Consider the following 20,616-nt stretch of genomic DNA (forward strand, 5'->3'; position numbering starts at 1 on the left):
GATTATTTGGGTTTGAATCTCAGCTTTGCAACTTTTTTTTCTAGTACTTTTATTGTTTCTTTTCACTGTTAAATTTTTAACCTACCTGGAATTTATTTTGGTAGAAGGAGTCAAGTTTGGCTCTGGCTGTTTATTCTTTTTTAAATAATATTTTAAATTATTCTGGGGGTGAAATACTACATAACAAAGTTTACCATTTTAACCACTGTTAGGTGTACAATTCAGTGGCTTTAAGTACATTTACAACTTTTTAGCTGTGTGTTATGGATCAAATTATTTTACCCCTCTTTGTCTCAGTTTCTTCATCTGAGAGACTGTTATCCAGTGGGGATAACATCCCCACTAAGTTTTTAGGAGCTGATAAGCTCATAGAAAACACTCCATGTGCCTGGGAGACAGTAAGTGCTCAATAATGATTAGTGGCCATGGCGACTTAATAGTACTGGCAGGGCCCGCATTTGCTGGTAGGAACCGTCGATGAACTAGTGCCGTATGTGTGGTGCATATATATGTATGAACGCTTAGGTGGGGCAATTATTGCCCACTGACTCAGTGTGAAGACCAGAGAATTCTCATTGCAGACACTGGATAATTTTGCATCCATCATTTTTGTGTTCACTTTAGCATGGGACTAATATGCAGCTTGAACTTCAGGAGGAAAAAAAGATTTTCTAAGATTTGGATTTCAAATTGTTTGTGAAGCAATTAATAATGAAAAGATAAAAACCTATGTTGATTTCAAGTTTAAAGCATAATTCAAGAGGCTGAAAGTGGGTAGACTTCTGAATATATTCCATGCACACTAGGTCTTTTCAGAACCTTTGATAAAAAGCTCTTGCTTTACAAAAATGTGAGCAACAATTATGTGTTACGCATGAATTGTAGATGAAGTAAATTGACCAAAATGAGAGGAAAAAGAGAAGTCCCAAGAAAATGAGCATTTTGTTTACATTTAAATCTTCCAGAAACCATATATTTGAAAATAATATACCAGTTAAATATATTTTCTTAAATAATTTAGATAAACTGCATTTCTATTATAGTTTCTAATAAGTGATAATGTGAAGCAGTTTCTGTTTTATTATCAACAATCTTATTACTTTTTGGTTCAGCAAGAAGCTTCCAGCTAGATCTGTAAAAAGGATACAGAAATCATCTGAAACTATTTCTAGACTTAAAATTCATGTTCCTACAATGGAATATACTATATTCAGTCACCATCACAAAAATGCCTTTCTTATCAGTGCTGCCCTAGCTAAGTGTGAACTTTAAAAATTGGAAATCAGGCACTTTGTAGACAGTCCACACTTTGTTTCCTATTTTTGCGCTAAGAAAAAAAATTGCCCAAGTAAGTGTTTCTGGAAGGAGTCAAATTTCTCAATTGCCTTGGTAGTTTAGCCTACAGTATTTTTGTTGTTTGAGGAATTGATCGTGACCCTAAGTATAACTGAAAGGATACTCATTTCTAAAGCATGGATCATGATTTGTTCCTAAAAGGTGAGTGATAATGTAGCAATTAAATGCTGTCATCGTATTACACACACTTGGTCAGGGTGTCAGTATAAAACTATCATTATCATTGAACTGTACAATAACACACGGGGCAGAATGCTATAGTGGAAATAACACTGGATTTTGGTTCAGAAAGTCTGAATTCCAGAACTCATCCTGGCTCTCAGGCCATGGAACCAAGCCTTTGGGTTTCAAGTAGTTGTGATTGGAAAGAGAAGGACATTGGCTTTATGGTAGCAGCTGCTGGAGATCCTTTGCTAGCTCATTTTCTTTCGTCAGTTTTCACTTTTTTCCAGGGTCATGTCATATACGACCACTCCTTATTTATATGCTGATGTCTTCCAAACCTACATTTTAGCCAAGACCTTTCTTATGGGCTCCAGACCCAAACTCCAATGGCCAACAGACCACGTTGTTGCTCTATAGATACGTTACATCAATGTATCAAAAACTAAACTCAGCATGACTCTCCTCTCCCACCATTACCCACAAACCTAGTTCTTTTTTTGAGCAAGTAGCATGCTTCCGGGCATTTACCCAAGCCAGAAACCCTAAGATGCCCTCAGCTTTCTTTCTTTCTCTTCACTTCCTGTATTTAACAGAGCACTAAGCACCGCCAATTCTGCCTCATACATGTCTCCCTTATCCATTCCCTCCTGATGACGATGGTGGTGATGGTGATGGTGACGACCAGGATGATGACCATTCTTCCCTATCCAATGTCTTTGCCTCACTTCCGGCCCTTCTCATTGCTCACCTGGATTTTTGTCGCCACTCTTTTTAACCATGCATCCCTGCTGAACATCAACCCCATGTGCCCCAGCCATAATGCCAGTGACAGTTCCCCAGCGAGCTACCCCCGTCCCTCCATTCTTCCAGTGGGCTGCGCCTGTTGGTCTGGAGTGAATTATCCACTCTGCCTCTGGTGGTCTCCCAGACACTTGTCCGGAGACTCAGCTTACAGGTCAATGCCTCCTTGAAGCCCTTCTCCACCTTTCAGACAGAATTGATGTTTAACCATGCTGATAAATATAGATCTAATTCATTGTACATTTTCTTTGATTTCTCTTCCTCCCCTGTTGGACCCTGAGTTACTTGAGGTTATGAATTGAGTGTTCAATTCATGTTGCTCTATACAACATCTGGCATGTTGTGCCCAGCTTGTAGAGACATCCAGTAAATGATTGAGTGAGTGTAGATGGTTTTACTTGTGGTGGGAAGGGATAGGGAAGATGCCACACAGCCTTGGGAGTCCCCCCCACCTCGCCAGCATCTGGGACTTACTGCTGAGTCAGCTCACCTGTGGTGACTTTGCTTGACTCTCTCCAGTTAGATACGTACTCTGGGACCAGAGCTGCAAACTATAAGCCAAGACTTTTTTTTTCATCTCTATGTTGAGCTTTTTGATAGGCAAAGGTACTGAGGTTGGACATGACCAAATGAACACAGTGAAATATGCACCTTCTCTCGGGCATTTGTATGCCCTGTGGCCATCCCAGCCATCTCACTTTCAGTTCATGACCACAGTCTTCAAGTCACCCGGCACTCACTCTGTGTTTCTCTAGTGCTGTCACTTTCCTGCTCTCTTATTGACGACTTCATACTTTGTCTCTCCTAAAACCGTTAACATCTTCTCCCTCCCTCCCTCTCAGCTATTTGGGCTTGCAGGCAATCAGAAGGGAACTTCGCTGTGTGCCCACCACCCTATCCGCTCAGTTATCTGCATCTGTGCCCGGATCCGCTTGCTGCCTTACCTCCGTTGCTGCAGAGGAATTGTCCACGGCCCTATGGAAGGCTGCCACCTCCACCTTCTTAAGATCATCACACTGGTTCCCTCTGCTGGAGCCCCACAAGGTTCCCTGGTGTCCCTGCCGTATGGCCCCTCCTCCCACCTTAGGGCTCTTCCATTTGCTGTTCATCCTGGGGAGAGGCTCATCTCCCCAGATGTTCCCATGACTTCTTTTCTTCCTTCCTTCAGCTCTTCACTCATTTTCACTTTATTGGTGAATTCTCCCTGGTCATCCTGTTCAAATTTGCAGTCCCCTGTTCCAGACTTCCTATTTCTTTATTCTACTTTATTTTTCTCTATTAGTTTTGTTTAGGTCACACCCCACTAGAATGTAAGCTCTGGAGGGCAGGGATTTTGCCAGTCTTCACTGCTGTTTGCCCACTGCTTAGAACTATTCCTGGTACCCAATGGGTGCACAAAAAGTATTTGTTGAGTGACTCTGTTGCGAAGAAGCTTTCCCAAACAGAAAAGCATAATAAATTGTCCTTTTTCCTCTCTTAAAACTATAGGCTTCATTTGAAATTTCAAGTTTCAATTTTATCCAAAAGATAACAAAGTTGAATTTAAAAGTCCGCCAAATAATGTGTCTATTTTCAAAGGACAGACAAATGAAACAATAATTTAAGGCTGCTCTGAGCATTTTTATACACATAAAATGTCATTAGTGGTAAAAATAGTATTTTTATTATGTATCAGAAGATTACTATGGATTTTCAAACAGACTGATGTATAAGACTGGCTTTCTTATGGAATATTACATTTAAATATTATAGTAACTTCAGATTTCTTGAATCATATCTACTTAAAAATATCACTAGCAATATCTTTAAGGGTTTTTTTTTTTAAAATTAAGTCTGTGGCAATGATTCCTCCTTTGACATTATCAGCAATATGTTGAAACTGGCTCAGAACTTGTGGGTAGCTTTTAAAATTTTGTCTCATTTGAGATTAATCAACCACTGATATAATTGACACCATATGATATAAATTTTGAATTCTGTATGATTTCTATTTCAAAGTGATGGCTATTACCCTCACTCTCCTTGATGTTTAACACAAGTATTTGGGGGAACTTGAATAATAGATTATCTGGCTAGTAGAACTGTGATTTAGTTCAGAGTTAATAAAAGGAAAGATTCATTTCTTTATCTTAGAACTCTTTAAAAATGTACTAATGTGTTTCCATACCAGTTAGGAAGTCTCTTGGAGGGTCAATAATTTTATCTTTGATAATTAAAGATCTTACATGGTCTCATGCCTGAGATTATTTACAACATTGCAAAAAACGATAATATTTGATTTGCCTCTAAAAGCCTCCTTTTAATGAGAGACCAAATCAATAATAAAAAATATAAAAGCATTCCATCCTCTTTACCTTGGGGGGGGGTAATATTAACTTTCCTAATGTTTTTATTTGCTATTTTTAAAATGTATAATAAAAGAATCTAATTACTTGATGCTTATGGTTTTCTGACGTTCTGGAGACTCTTTCACAGTATATTTGATTTCAAAAGCTAACAAAGGTAAAAATCCTGGAAAAAAATTATGGTAAGGTCATTTTTATTATAAAGGGCTTTCTTTCCAGCAAATAACATTTCTTTTATGGTTGAGCGTTTTTTTCTTTTTTTAAAAAATAAATTTATTTGTTTATTTATTTATTTTTGGCTGTGTTGGGTCTTTGTTGCTGCGCGTGGGCTTTCTCTAGTTGTGGCGAGCGGGGGCTACTCTTCGTTGTGGTGCGCGGGCTTCTCATTATGGTGGCTTCTCTTGCTGCGGAGCATGGGCTCTAGGTGTGCGGGCTTCAATAGTAGTGGCACACAGGCTCAGTAGTGGTGGCTCACGGGCTCTAGAGTGCAGGCTTCAGTAGTTGTGGCGCATGGGCTTAGTTGCTCCGCGGCATGTGGGATCTTCCTGGACCAGCGCTTGAACCCGTGTTCCCTGCATTGGCAGGCGGATTCTTAACCACTCTGCCACCAGGGAAGCCCCTGGTTGAGAGTTTTAATATTTATGTAATCAACTCACAACTGTGCCTTGTTTCATTCTGGGTAGTAAACCTGGAATGCTAGTAAACTCCAGCCAGACTGAGGCCATGGAGTTCAAGGTTGGCCACTCTGTCTTCCTGCCTGCTCCCCACTCTGTTCACAGAAAGTCCACTCTCTTCCTTTAACTCCAATACACTCATGTGAGTTTGAGCCCTTAGAGCCCTTGGGACTCACTTTCTTTGCATTCCCCAGTTACTCGTTGTGCAGCACTTGCCAGATCCCTTAATCACTAGTAACTAGTTTTCCTCTAGTTACAATGTGACAGAGACTATCCTTGAACTGGCTGGTGAGTGATTGTCATCAGCTGCTCAACGGGGACCCCCGTTCCTGCAGTTATCTGTGACCGTGCCTCTTCTCACATGTCTCTCTAGAATTTTACCATTGGGCTCTGTGTCTCTCTTCCTTTTCTGCTCTGTGAGATTGTTAAAGCCGAAGCCATGCCCTAATTTCTTTCTTTTCTCAACTGTCATTTGTTGAGTTCCAGGCACTGCTATTCACTCTTCTTCCCAACATTTATGAGGTGCAGTTGTATCAAGCACCTAACAATGGTTGGCAGTGTGATGAGTGTATATGTGTATATAGATGAGTGGATGGAGCTAGAGAATACCGTTAGGTAAGGTAAGTGCTGATTTAGTGGTACTTGGTCATAGAGCTGCCTAATAACATGGATGGTGTAGATGTGCCCATCTGTCCCTGTGTAATTCCCCAAAGTTGCCCCCTTCACTCAGGCTTCCAGCCTGGCATGGTTAGCAATTTCTGTTACTCTGGGAAATTGTAAGTTCCAGGATAATGTTTGTATTTTGTGACCATTTTAAAAAGCATTCTTTTTTTTCAATTGTGATAAAATAACATGTAGCATAAAATTTACCATCTGAACCATGTTTAAGTGCCCAGTTCAGTGGCATTACGTACATTCATGTTGTTGTGTACTATCACCGTCGTCCATCCACAGAACTCTTTTCACCTTGCAAAACCGAAACTCTGTACCTACTAAATAATAACTTAACATCCTGCCTTCCCCCAGCTTCTGGCAACCATCATTTTACTTTCTGTCTCTATGAGTTTGACTACTTTAGGAACCTCGTATAAGTGGAGTCATACAGTATTTGTCTTTTTGTGACTGGCTTATTTCACTTAGCATAATGTCCTCAAGGACATGTGGTAGCATATGGCAAACTTTCCTCCCTTTTTAAAGCTGAATAGTATTCCATTGTATGTATAGACCACATTTTGCTTATCCATTCATCCTTCGATGGAGATTTGGGTTATTTCTACCTTTTGACTATTGCAAATAATGCTACTTAAAGCAACCATGTTCCATGAGAAGATCAGTGTTTTCCTTTCAAATTAGTATTTCTCATTTTAAAGATTATTACTGTTGATGGGCTGTTTTTATTATGCCTCAGAGCGAAAGTTTTGTTTAAGCAAATGGGAAATGATTCATTATCTAAACAGAATCACTAGGGAATGGGTCATTTCAGAGAAACTGTAACCACCTAAAATGTTTTTGTTTTGAGTAATTTTACACAAAAACATTAAAAATAGACACTGCCCTGCTCTCTTGAACAGAACATTTTAAAGACAGTTTAGGGCTTCCCTGGTGGCGCAGTGGTTAAGAATCCCCCTGCCAATGCAGGGGACACAGGTTTGAGCCCTGGCCCGGGAAGATCCCACATGCCGCAGAGCAACTAAGCCTGTGCACCACAACTACTGAGCCTGCGTGCCTAGAGCCCATGCTCCACAGCAAGAGAAACCTCCGCAATGAGAAGCCCATGCACCACAACAAAGAGTAGCCCCAGCTCACTGCAACTAGAGAAAGCCCGTGAGCAGCAACAAAGACCCAACGCAGCCAAAAATAAATAAATAAATAAATAAATAAAGACAGTTTAGTTCCCAAATATGTTAACTATTGCTAGATTATTCAGCATTGTGAGTATTATTTTGGTGCTACTAGTACATCGCGCTATAATATTTAGAAGGGCTCTGACCATTACATTTAAAATCCTTAGATTTTAATATGTCTGTGTATTTCACTCTTTGTTACTATTTTTTTTTTTAGAAGCACACTTTCTTATGGCTACCTCCCTTTAAAAAATCTATTTGTTGCTTCTGAAGTGCAGTGGGACTGAAACAGTCAATAATAGCGTTTGTTAGAATTGTGTTTAAGAGTAAAAGCCTCTGAGTGAGCCTTTCAGAGATTCTTTAAGTAAAATGATTATACTTTGGAACAGGACTTCCCCCGCACCCGCCAATTCCATCTGCGGTGGTCTTTTAAAATACTATTTCCTCATTTTTTTGGCAACACTTTGGATAGGAGAAGTACAATAAAGAAAGAAATTTTTGCTATCAACGTTTCAGTAATGCAGTTGTTCAGGAAAAGGCCACCTATAGGTAATTACCTCTTTAGTACTTTGTGGGCTAAATAGGTATCAGCTGCTAATAAAATCCCCAGGCCAAGAGTCTGTCATTATATCCTTTTTGGCATTTCCCAAGACTAATTTCTGTATCTTATTTCCTCCTTCAGCTTGGGAAAGGGAGCCTTCAAACCAACTCACAGGTTTTTCACTCATAATACACAATTGTTTTTTTCTATTCTTTCATCTCTGATTTATTATTATCATGAGGCATTTGTACATATGGTGTGCTTCATGTGCTTGTCAGCTAGATTTTAAACTCCTTCGCAGCCCAGGCCTTTTTTCTTGCTAGAAATACTGCATTTGGAACCCAGCATTAGCTGACATAATGATAGAGACTATTCTTAGAGTCCTTCCCTCTGTGCCAGGTACTGCTGTAAGGACTTTATATGTATCATCCCATTTAATCCTTCCAATAATTCAGCGGAGCCAGTACTATTATTATCCTCGTATTACAGGCAAAGAAACTGCGGCATAGAGACATTAAGTAATTATTTCCAAGTCTACACACTAAGTGGTGGGATCAGGACTTGAACTCCAGCTGTCTGACCTAAGAATCTGCTTTCCTACCACATTCATTCAGTGAATATTTATTAAGCTCTTACTGTCTACCGGTGAACAGCGTAAAGATCCCAGCCTTCGTGGAACTTTCATTCTAGTAGAGGAAGAGAGAAAATTAACAACCGAAATACATGAGTAAATTGTACGCTATTTTAGAAGGTTATCCAAGTGCTAAGACGAAAAAGAAAATGTAGAACAGAGGGAGGGGGGTTAAGATGGACATGCTGACATTTTAAGTAGGCAATCAGGGAAGACTTCCTGGTTCACACGGAGGAATTGTTTAACAAATCTCTAGCGTTTGACAAGATTTTTTTTTTACTGATCTCTTAGAGATGTGGCATGAAATCTTGGTTGACTCACTCAAAATTTTTATGAATCCTCTTATTAGTTCTGCCTGTTTAAAACTGGAAGTGTCTGGTGGTTTTGTCTCCAGAGTCAAGGATGAGTCAGCCCGTGGGCTCTGCTTCACTGCCTGGAGTAGGCTTCCTTACTCCAGAGCATTTCCAAATGTGCAGTTGTCCCGGGAGTGGCCCGTGGGGGCTGAATCACGGGGCTGGATGGGGCGTCTGTGCTGAAAGAGGAGGGGCAGTCCGACACCCAGGACGTTGTGGAGCGCTCCCCTGTAGAAGGATGTAGCTGAGATTCTTCTGGAGAGACCCTTGCCTACCTAGAAGAAAAGGGATATGGAATGTCCAGACAGGGCAAGTGGCCCCAGACCATCCTTCCACCCAAGGATTATCTCTGAACAGTGGACCCAGGAGGGACCAAGCAAGAGGGTGCAGATGGCCTGGCACAGAGTGTCCCTTCAGTACTAGGAAGACAGTGGGTCCCATATGCTTGTCTGTGGGTCAGGGGTTTAGATTTATATGTGAAGGACACATATTTCACCCAATTATTGAGGCATCATGATAGGTGCTAATAGGCTAAAATTAAACTTCCATGATAACATGTTTAACCTTCAACTCAAAACATGTCTCATTTGGTCCTTTCGGAACTGGGCGTGATTCGACCGCCAGTGATCAGCCCTTTTCTTCTGACCAGAAAGCAAGACGTTGCAAATGAGGTTGCCAGCTGTGCTGGTCCATTAGGCTTCTGCTGGCGGCTGTGGCGGCTTATAGCTCAGGATGTCGTCGGTGGAGAGTGGGAGGCCCCGTCCAGTCCCTCCTGAGGCACCACTTTCCTTTTTTATACAAAAAACAACATCGTGCCTCTGAGGGTGCTGACTGCATCCCAGATTCCACTGACTGTTTTTCTACCCTCCTCTGCTCATTTTTATTCGTTTGGCTACTTTATTTTAGGGCTTTGCAAAGCTTGTTTTGGCCGGGTCGAAACTTATTGTTTTATTTCTGGCTGCTCTGCTCTCATGTGAACGTTTCAATTAAGAAGCAGACACGAGGAGGCCGTGATTCTGGAGTTCCGGTTTGCTGCCCCGCTGTTTGCCCAGAGCTGCGGTGGACCCCGCTCCCCAGGGCCAGGCTAGACCGCCGGGCAGGTTTCCAGCAAGGAAGGACGGAGTCCAGCTCGGGGGTAGGCAACCGGGCACCATGACACATGCTCTTCTTCCCGGAGAAAATATGAGGACCTGGTCCAAGATCACTTACTTTTAGTCCAGAGCTTTGGGATCATTTAATGCCTCCTGATCAGGCATCAGAAACAGATCTGTTATGATTATTTTTTTTAAAATTAGAGATACGCACAAGAACAACTGACCTTCCCTAATCGCAGTCCTACAAGGCTGACCCAGCAGTGGTTCAGAACTACCTACTGGTTTAGTTCTTGCCTCTGCCACTTACTAGCTCTGTGACCTCAGGCGAGTGACCTAACCTCTCTGGGCCTTGGTGTCCACACATACCAGGGAGTTATAACAGCACCTGCCTCCCTAGGTTATGGTGAAGATTCAGTGAGGAAAAAACCAAATTTTCTCTGATCGTAGCCAACCGATGATACGAAAACTCTACTGCAGATCGGATTTTTGTTGCTCTGATTGTATCCAAAAAACAGTTGAGTTGGAATTTAGAGTGAGAATCTAATTGAGCAGTGGTTAACTCAGGACTGGCACAGGCTTTCTTTCCCAAGCCTGTTGTCTAAACCGGACCCTTCCTGGGCCTGATCGCCTGTTCCTAGGAGAGCGCCACCTATTGGTGGGTCTTGCTTTAGATAGGAAGCTGAGAGGGTGGATCCACCAGTGTTTCCCCTGGGCTAGTGGGGATCAACTGGATATACAGGGATGCCCAAGTCACACCCTAGTACTTCTGGCCATGGACCCCAGGCTTCAGGATTTTTAAAAGTGATTCCAGTATACCAACGAGATTGAGAAATACTAGGCAAATACTTTATTTAGGGAAATAGCTCATAAGTGGGTTCATTTATACCTCCATGTATTTATAACAAAATTAGAGCAATAAACAACAAAAATAAACACAAATTCCTCATGGCTGTTTATCTCTAGTTTAAAAGCTTACTTATCTTTCTATCACTCGGAAAGTACTGGGCTTTTCACAGCTCCTGACCCGTTTGCCCAAGCTGGTTTGGGTTGTATTTCAAAATAAAGATACAAATTGCCTCCACCACACCCCATTTTAGTTCTTTGCTTTCAGCTGATAGGAAGAATTTTGAACAAACTGGTATGTCATTTGTTCCATTGTTTATAATCGGATTATCCACTGTGGATTATCAAAGTCAAAACATCTTAATCCAGACTGACTTCCCCAGCCTTTCTGGGCATCTTTCCCATTGCGAGTTAGTGGATGCCCAAGGATCCAAGATGATTTCTGCGTGAGCCTAAGTAAATTATAGGAAAGCAAACCTGCTCGTTTTTTCGCACCCTCTTTTTCTCTTCCAATAAGAAAGTTAGTTGAGAATTAAATGATATTCAGACCCAAGCAGGAAAAGTAAGTCACGTATTTGAAAACTCATTCTAAACTCTTTAGTGAAACAGAGTGCTTATGTAACATTAGGATAATTGGCAGTTGAAGCCAGAGAATCTACTTACCAAGTTTCCTATAGCCACTTCCAGAATTTAGCTCATCAGGTGACATATTGTTTTCATTACTTTCTCTTTTGAACTTAATGTTTGTAACTTTCTTATCCTCTGAGTCTTTACACAGAACATGTTGACTCTGTTTTTATTGCATTTTGGGCAAATAAAAATGCAATGAAGATTTAATCACCATATCTTCCTAATAATCTAGCTGTGGGACACATCATGATCTTGCAGAGTGGTCTCACGTGGGGAACTCAGTCAGGCCTTGCAGTTAGACATACTTAGGTGTGAGTATGATTACTTATTTCTGTGGCTTTGGACAAGTCACATAAGCTTTCTGAGCCTAGTTTACTCATCTTTACGTTGGTGGTGACACTGCTCCTTGGTTGGTTTAAATGAGGTACTAGATGCAAAGCTGCAGGCATAATGCCTGGCTTGATGGAAGTGCTCAAGGGATGATAACATTTACCCATCTGGATTTTAGCTCTTTATTTGTACTTTTTTTTTAAGCACAATTAGAACCTCTTACCTTATGGCTCAATTCAGGGTTTGCGCCTTTCATCTTTCAAATGATAAACTTTTTAAAAGTAGCCCTCTGTGTTTTTCATTTCTGCAGAAATCATGTACTTAGTAAATATTGTTGAAAATGTCAATAATCTGGGTAGTAAACAGGAAAGGATCCTAAACAAACAGGAAAGGAAAACTTTTGTTTCTTTCTGTTTTTCAGCTTTGTTTTAGTTTAATCTAGGCAACTGTTTCTATTGATATACAGGCATTGAAAGAATCTAAGCTACATGTAGGTTTTGTAATTTCTTCCCTTTTAATTTAGAAACTGGTACATAAACCCAGGATGATAGGGGCGCATTGCATAGGTAAGTTCTCACTAACTCAGTGGACACGGAGGTCTGTTCATTTGGCTAGCATTGTAGGTTCGGGCATGACAGGTGCCCACCATTAACACCTTATAACTTTATTTATAGTGGATAATATAATACTCTCAAAAAAAGAATTCCTGGAAAAATACAAAATAGCTCAATTAAAGGATTAGGGCGATATTGGTGGCCAGACCCTGGACAGCTGATAGTTTTGCATGTGATTTTCCTATTGAAATTCTGAGAGACCTTAAAAGAAGTTTACTGCAGTGTGAATCACAGAAGAAGGGGAAGGGAAAACAAGGTTGAAAGTGGAGAGATGATCATATACTATTTCATATTTCACTCTTTTTATATGATGAATTGTTGAAATAATATTTAAAAATCCTTATATTCCTAGAATAAATCCCACTTAATCATTGTATGTTAATCTTTTTATGTAAGTGCTTAATTCTGTTTGCTCATTTTTAATTTAGGATTCACATCAGTATTTAGAAAGGAGATTCATATGTAGTTTCCCTTTTGTGTACTTTCTTTGTTGGGTGATGGTATCAATATTATACCTTGCTGTTTAAATAAGAATTTGGAAACTTCCCTTCCTTTCATATGGTTTGAAATGGTTTAAATATTATCAGAATTATCCCTTAAAAGTTTCCTGGAATTCCCCCTCTGAAGCAATCTAGACCTGTTTTTGTTGATTTATGTGTTTATCTATTGGAAGGTCAGTCAGCAAGGTAGCTTTTTGACTTACATTTCATTATAATATTGACCTATTTAAGTCCCTCACCCACATAGTGTGATTCCTCAAGTGTATCTGAAATATTATTTACTGAACATCTTCAATTCATACTGATTAAGCCCCTGCTAAATAAGGGTGAGGTGCTCTGTTGTTGTTGAGTTACTGTTTTCAAGAGTTGGTGGCTCTTTTTTATATTCAGTGTTTCATGGCATTTCACAATCATGTCTACCATTCCCAGATTTGGACGTTAAGGACAATTCCATATTTTTATTGTTGAGATGGTGATACTGTAAACTGTACTGTATGTTTACATTATCTCGTAGACCATTATTACTGTCTTTGGTACACTTGGCAAGGGAGCCAGTTTTACTGAAGGTCATGCGGCAGACATAGTATCCATCCTTCACAGACACAACTGATTTATCTCTTTCTTGTACATTGTACATGCTCAGTAATTCTAGTGAATGAAATACCTTAGTATCTACTATGTGTTTGTTTGGGAAAGGTATAGAAGACATGTTCTGAGAGATAATATGTTATGAATGCCAAATTGAATTAAATAAATGAAATATTAAGGTAACTGTGTATTCAGATATATTAAAGGATTCAATTTTACATATTTGTCCAGGGGAAACATAATTTTCAGATGGAGCGAAAAGTAAATGTTGATTCGGTTGCCCTTATACCTGGTCTGAATTTACAAATTAATATAAAGAGCTAGGACTTCCCTGGTGGCGCAGTGGTTAAGAATCCGCCTGCCAATGCAGAGAACACGGGTTCGAGCCCTGGTCCAGGAAGATCCCACATGCCGCGGAGCAACTAAACCCGTGCACCACAAGTACTGAGCCTGCGCTCTAGAGCCGGCGAGCCACAGCTACTGAGCCCATGTGCCACAACTACTGAAGCCCGCGTGCCTAGAGCCCGTGCTCTGCAACAAGAGAAGCCACCGCAATGAGAAGCCTGTGCACTGCAACGAGGAGTAGCCCCCGCTTGCCACAACTAGAGAAACCCATGTGTAGCAACAAATAAATAAATTTATTAAAAAAAAAATAGAGCTAAAACTATTTCAGCAGTATTTTTGCTTTTCTATAGGAATTGGCCTATACAACCCTAGGAAACGGGAATCACAATGCCATAGTAACAATGGTGCAAAAAATGATAGTGTTGATCTAAATGTAGATGATAATGTTTATTTTAAAATGTGTTAAGGAAAAAGTATTGATAGTTGATAAGATTGTATTGGATTATGTTGAAGAGTTATTAACAAGATATTTTTTCCTTTTCTCATAGATTTATCTAAAAACAGACTGGTTGAAGTTCCAATGGAATTGTGCCATTTTGTATCACTGGAAATTCTTAATCTGTATCATAATTGTATCAGAGTCATTCCGGAGGCCATCATTAATCTGCAGATGCTGACTTACTTAAATTTAAGGTAGGTTGACTATAAAGGTTATAATCAAATTCGATGAAAAAAAGTAATTGCTTGCATTTCCATCAGTTTTTTTTTCTTTTTTTCTCTTTGATCTTTTCTGATCACCCTTTGAAGTAAATCACATGAAGATCATTGAAGAAATATCTTTTCTAATACATTTGTGGTGCTGTTAATTTCGGTTTTGGCACTAGACTTCTCTGAATGTCAATAGGACAAGATGTTTTGGTTTCTTAAAACAATTTATACAGCATCATTTATGCGTTGTGACTATTTGGTACTTGGAAACTTGTTGATATATTTTCTTCGGTTATTGATGTAGATTTTGGAGGAGGAAGGATGAAGGAAGTGGAGAAGGTTTGGGGGTTGGGACAAATTAGGGCCTTGCAGGTTTGGGGGGCTATTGGTGCTATTAGATTTGCTACCCAGCACTGACTGAGCCTGTTTACTTTAGGCCACTGGAGAAAGTTAAGGAGGAGCACTGAGCAACTCCAGCAAGATATAAAGTTTGCTGTCTTTAGCCCATTAAATTAGGTCAGTGTTTGCTGAGGATGCGTCAGTGGTCTGTATTGACTCTGATTAAGCACAACACAGTGTAACCTATTAATGCACTAAGTAGCCCTGAAGTTAAGAAAGCTAACTATTTTAAGGTCTAACTTTTAGACTTTGCTGCTGTGACTGTCAACTTCTCTGGCCAGATTTTGACTCCTTGTTTCCTAAATTCTTGACTCACATCTGGGATGTCAGGAGACAAGGGGAGCTGTTTTATCAAATCTATCTCTACTATTAAAGTTGCAAAGTTCAAGCCTTTGTGCAGCCTTCACTCTTGTCAGTTGCATTATCTTAATGTGCAAAGAGTAGACCTAACTAGCAAGGCTTGTGCTGTGTAACAATATGCCAAACTTCAAAGTGCAGAATTCCCAATAAACCAAGTATAGCATTAATTTATGATAGATAATAATGTCATTTATTTTTTCAGAGTTTTTGTTGTTTGTTTGTTTGTTTTGGTTGACCACTGAGAGTTAGGAGTCTTCTGCAGCTTTCTTTGCAGTCAAAAATGGGTTTCCAGGGCTTCCCTGGTGGCGCAGTGGTTGAGAATCTGCCTGCCAATGCAGGGGACACGGGTTCGAGCCCCGGTCTGGGAAGATCCCACATGCCGCGGAGCAACTGGGCCCGTGAGCCACAACTACTGAGCCTGCGCGTCTGGAGCCTGTGCTCCGCAACAAGAGAGGCCGCGATAGTGAGAGGCCCGCGCACCGCGATGAAGAGTGGCCCCCGCTTGCCGCAACAAGAGAAAGCCCTCGCACAGAAATGAAGACCCAATGCAGCCATAAATAAATAAATAAATAAATAAATAAATAATTAAAAAAAAATGGGTTTCCATTGCATTTCGTTAGGGCTGCATATCTTTTTCCTTGGGAGTGAAAAATAAATCTTGGTCATGTTTTTAAGTGGCTCTTACTTATTTTTGGTAAATAAGATGTAGGTTACTATTAGGATAATCTAGAGGCTCAACATATGTAACTTTCATTTTTCCAGGTTTCTAGTTCATTTGAGTTTTCTTGTGTAAGAACCATTCATTCTGTTTCTTATGCAACAGAATGTTGATTACCTTGTTGCCTGATGGAACCAGTAGAGTGGTGTCTATAGATATTGGCTCATTATCTCCCTAAAACATCTGCCTTCTAGTCCCAACCCATATAGGGGAAATAACCCAAGAGCTATGTAGTTGGTGTGTTTACTTCACTTACCTACTCCTGACACTTTCACCTCCAGCAGCCCTGCATGCAGCAAGTAAATAGATTTAACTTTGCATTGTTGTTTTAAATATATATACACTGAGAAGCTTTTGGATATAGATGACATATTTCTTCTGGCATGATGTAAACTATAAAATTCTACAAATACTAGAGAATCTATTCTTAACTTTGTATTTTGCTTTAAAAGCATTAATAAAATTTGTTTTGGTAGGATGATTTTTATGTTGAGCCTAGTTGAGGGTAGAATAATGTTGCTGTCTTCAGATGGTAGAAAGACTATATTGGAATATGAATCTCAGGAGTCTTTAATTCAAGAACAGAGAGAATTTGTTGAAACTGACAATGGTTGAAGAGGAAGTCTTTGGAGTATTGTAAACAAAGTTTTGTGATGAATTTCTAAGTAAAGGAAAGGAAAGAAATAAAGGTATCATTAAGCACCCAACTTTTTTTTTTTTTTTTTAATGAGGATCTTGAATCAGATGCGTATGTTTTGATTGATTGATTGATTGATTGATTTTGGCTGTGTTGGGTCTTCGTCTCTGTGCGAGGGCTTTCTCCAGTTGTGGCAAGCGGGGGCCACTCTTCATCGCGATGCGCGGGCCTCTCTCGTTGCGGAGCACAGGCTCCAGACGCGCAGGCTCAGCAGTTGTGGCTCACGGGCCCAGCCGCTCTGCGGCATGTGGGATTTTCCCAGGCCAGGGCTCGAACCCGTGTCCCCTGCATTAGCAGGCAGATTCTCAACCACTGCGCCACCAGGGAAGCCCGAGCACCCAACTTTTTAAAGTTTGTTTTCTGCTTGTAATGGTTTGCTTTCTCATTGGGTTTAATATCTCTTTATCTTTGGTCCTATTTATATAGATCATTTTTATTTTGTTTTGGTTTTCTTTGCTCACATCTCCTACTTTAATATTACCATGTTTTAAGACATATTCTTTAGTGTTGAACTCTTTATAAAGGAATTGATAACTAAATGGAGAAGATTAAGAAAAAGTATGTCTCTTACTTTTCAGAGATACTGTATCAGGGTATATGAAAAATGTATGTGTGTCCTCTAATCTCTTTGAAAGCCAGGTACTATATATACGTATATAACTATTATTATTATTTTTTTAATAAATTCACTAGGTTTTAAAAAAAATATTTACTTGTTTATTTATTTGGTTGCACCAGGTCTTAGTTGCAGCTCACTGGCTCCTTAGTTGCAGCAATGGGCTCCTTAGTTGTGGCACACGGGCTCCTTAGTTGCGGCATGTGAACTCTTAGTTGCAGCATGCATGTGGGATCTAGTTCCCTGACCAGGGATCAAACCTAGGCCCCCTGCATTGGGAGCGTGGAGTCCTATCCACTGAGCCACCAGTGAAAGTCCCTATACATATATAATTATTTTTGATGCCTTCTGTCAAATTTACTTCATGAATGTAAACGTGTAATATAAAATAGTAACATAGGGCAATGTGTAAAGTGACCAGGAGATGGCCATCTTGCTTATTCAGTTATAAGGCCTTTAATTCCTGTTTGATTATTGGGTTTAGTTGAAACATGTCCTCTAGGAATTGGACCCTTGGAGTTGAGTTATTTCTCAGTTTGGGAATAATTTAAGGTGGAATGTTATATTTGCGTAAAAGATTTATTTGTAGCTTGTGAAATGGTAGGTGACTTATCTGTTTATCTCCAAATGTATAATAATATCTAGAAAATACCAGTGCCATCTAATTAAATTGTAAGTCTTCTAAGATATGCTGAGTAATAACATCACATGATAGTCGTGTTGTCTATGTGAGTTCTTCCTGTCTTCAAACTCCCACCTCCACTCCCACACCCCACCTCCCCCCCAAGCGGGTAACCAGGAGGAATTTAGAATGTTGTGCTTGTGTGTGATCATGACAGACGTCCCCTTCATAACAACCAGGGTTGAGCACTGCGGCCTTTTCATGTCTTTTCTACCCCTCATGAAAACTAAGTCAACAAAATAAAAGGTATTTCTTCTTGGGTATGGTGAAGAGGCATGGTGGAATTCTGTTGACTCTTGGCCTTTGGAGGAGAAACTGCCAATCCATTTAATTGCAAAAGAAACAAGGCACTCAGGATGCTGCAAAAGGACTGCTTTGTAGGAGAGCTGCTGAGTCCCCTTCAATCGAATTTTTTTCTGTGATAGTTACAAATGAGATATTATGGCAGTGAAAAAAAACTCATATTCTCTTTTTTAGTAGTCCATTTGATTGAGTGATTGATTATTTTTTAATTGAAGTATGGTTGATGTACGGTATTATATAAGTTACAGGTGTACGATATAGTGATTCACAATTTTTAAAGGCTGTGCTCCATTTATAGTTATAAAATATTGGCTATTTTCCCTGTGTTGTATAATATGTCCTCGTAGCTTATTTATTTTATGCATAATAGTTTGTACCTCTTTATTTCCTACCCCTATATTGCCCCCCACTTCCCTCTTCCTACTGGTAACCTCTAGTTTGTTTTCTATATCTGTGAGTCTGTTTCTTTTTTTTTTTTTTTTTTTTATAGTAATCTTTTATTTATTTATTTATATATTTTATTTTTGGCTGTGTTGGGTCTTCGTTTCTGTGCGAGGGCTTTCTCTAGTTGCGGCAAGCGGGGGCCACTCTTCATCGCGGTGCGCGGGCCTCTCACTATCGCGGCCTCTCTTGTTGCGGAGCACAGGCTCCAGACGCGCAGGCTCAGTAGTTGTGGCTCACGGGCCTAGTTGCTCTGCGGCATGTGGGATCTTCCCAGACCAGGGCTCAAACCTGTGTCCCCTGCATTAGCAGGCAGATTCTCAAGCACTGTGCCACCAGGGAAGCCCCTTCTTTTTTACTATATTCACTAGTTTGTTTTATTTTTTAGATTCCACATATAAACAATATCATACAGATTTTGAAAAGACATTTTCTAGACAGAAGCATTTAATCAAATCAAGCATTTAATCAAATTGTCACTAATTTAGATGTGTTGGGGAAGTCTGTATAAATTTCAGAAAATTAAAGAAATACTGTAAATTACTTTTGAGCACACAGTGTAGATTGGCTCAGATATAGCATGGTGTGAAACAGCTTTAACAAATAGGCAAGTTCAGTAGGCTTTATCAATAAATACCCCGAACACTTTCTTTTCTGTAGTACTTAGGATTTTTCCTCTTATTTCTATTAGCCAGAGAAAAAGAGTTGCTCGATAAAATAGTGCAGAGAAACTGCTTTTCAGGTTCCACAGATTTCATGTTTCTGTACTTAAAATTAAACATGATCTCACTGTGTTTTTAACATTTTTCTCTTTTTAAATAAATCACAGGTAGAAATTGCTGATTTTGTATGTTCCAAAATAAGAGAGATATCCTGTGAAGTGACTTTGAATGCATGGGAACCAGTCAAAATTGATTACACCCTCCGGGATACATTGCATGTTCCAGCCGAGTAAACAGTCATAAATACTTGATGGTGTTGGTGATAATGATGACAATGGAGGTGATGGTGGTGGTGATGGTGAGTCACTGCCTCACCAGCTTCTTGGCTGACGGCTTCTCTCAGCAACATTATCTTTAAATGTCAGATGGCTGCTTGGTACCAGCAACCCAATTCCCATCTTAGACTAGAGACGGGTTTATTTAGCACATGGAAAGAAAACCTTCACTGTGAAACACAGTTAAAAATACTGAAGTGTTTTCTAGTTTTTCCTCTCGTAATAGAAATGTCCTGTTTGTGGAAAACATTAATTTATCGGTGTTTATGTAGCCTGCGTCTGAGGAACTGGGCTTTTAATCTTTGCATCTTGGTGTTCACAACAAAAGGTTATGTTGATTTAATGTATGTGCTACTGTGTCTCTTCCTGTTAGAAAGTGTCTTAATCCAAGAAATGTGGCCAAGAACAATAAAAGTGATTAAGCAAGACTTGTTCCTATATCGGAACAAACGCTTTGAACCTGGGTTACACAGGAAAACCTCACAAAATGTAAAATCTGTTTTAAATTGTTGGAGAGATTGTTGTTGATGAGACTCATGAAGAAAATGTACCTTAGAAAAATAGAAGAATCCAGAGCAGAGAGGCTTTTGGCAGGTGTAATGGTGTTATGAATGCAACTAAGAGTAGGGAGATTAGCTTAAAAGTTTCATCTCAGAGAGGTTCTGGAATAGAAGCAGCCAGGAAATGCAAGTTCTTTACAGCATTTGATCGAAGTGCTTCCAGAACTCTCAGTGAGTGGTTTTACTTTCCTGGGGTGGAACGCACAGAGCCAGGAGCTGGTTTATTCATTAGAAGCCCCTTTCTCTCCCAGCCTCCTAGGAGTGGATGGTGAGGCCTTGTCTGTAGAGAAGGGGGCCGTCTCTTGAGCAAAATGTTACCATGCCATACAAGGAATCCTTTTTGGCTGCTTTTTCTGAAGCCTGGCATCCTTTTGGCTGCTAAACAATGTGCAGAATGAGCCAACTTCCTGATGGCTGTATAACCTGTATCCCCACATTCCTTTGGGGGCTCATTTGGAGAATTAATCTTTAATCCTCAGAC

General features: G+C 39.9%; 1 protein-coding gene across 5 annotated transcripts in view; it reads left to right on the top strand.

Annotated features, from left to right (window-relative positions):
- The window catches only part of LRCH1 (leucine rich repeats and calponin homology domain containing 1), a 199,684-nt gene that overhangs the window by 77,053 nt on the left and 102,015 nt on the right, over positions 1–20,616 (top strand). For all 5 annotated transcript variants that reach the window (XM_057532869.1, XM_057532868.1, XM_057532870.1 and 2 more), the window contains exon 2: positions 14,203–14,347. In XM_057532869.1, the coding sequence (XP_057388852.1) occupies positions 14,203–14,347 (145 nt within the window). The remainder of the gene's footprint in view (positions 1–14,202; positions 14,348–20,616) is intronic.

The sequence above is a fragment of the Balaenoptera acutorostrata genome, chromosome 18 (assembly GCF_949987535.1).
Source record: "Balaenoptera acutorostrata chromosome 18, mBalAcu1.1, whole genome shotgun sequence".
In the NCBI taxonomy this organism is placed as follows: Eukaryota; Metazoa; Chordata; class Mammalia; order Artiodactyla; family Balaenopteridae; genus Balaenoptera; species Balaenoptera acutorostrata.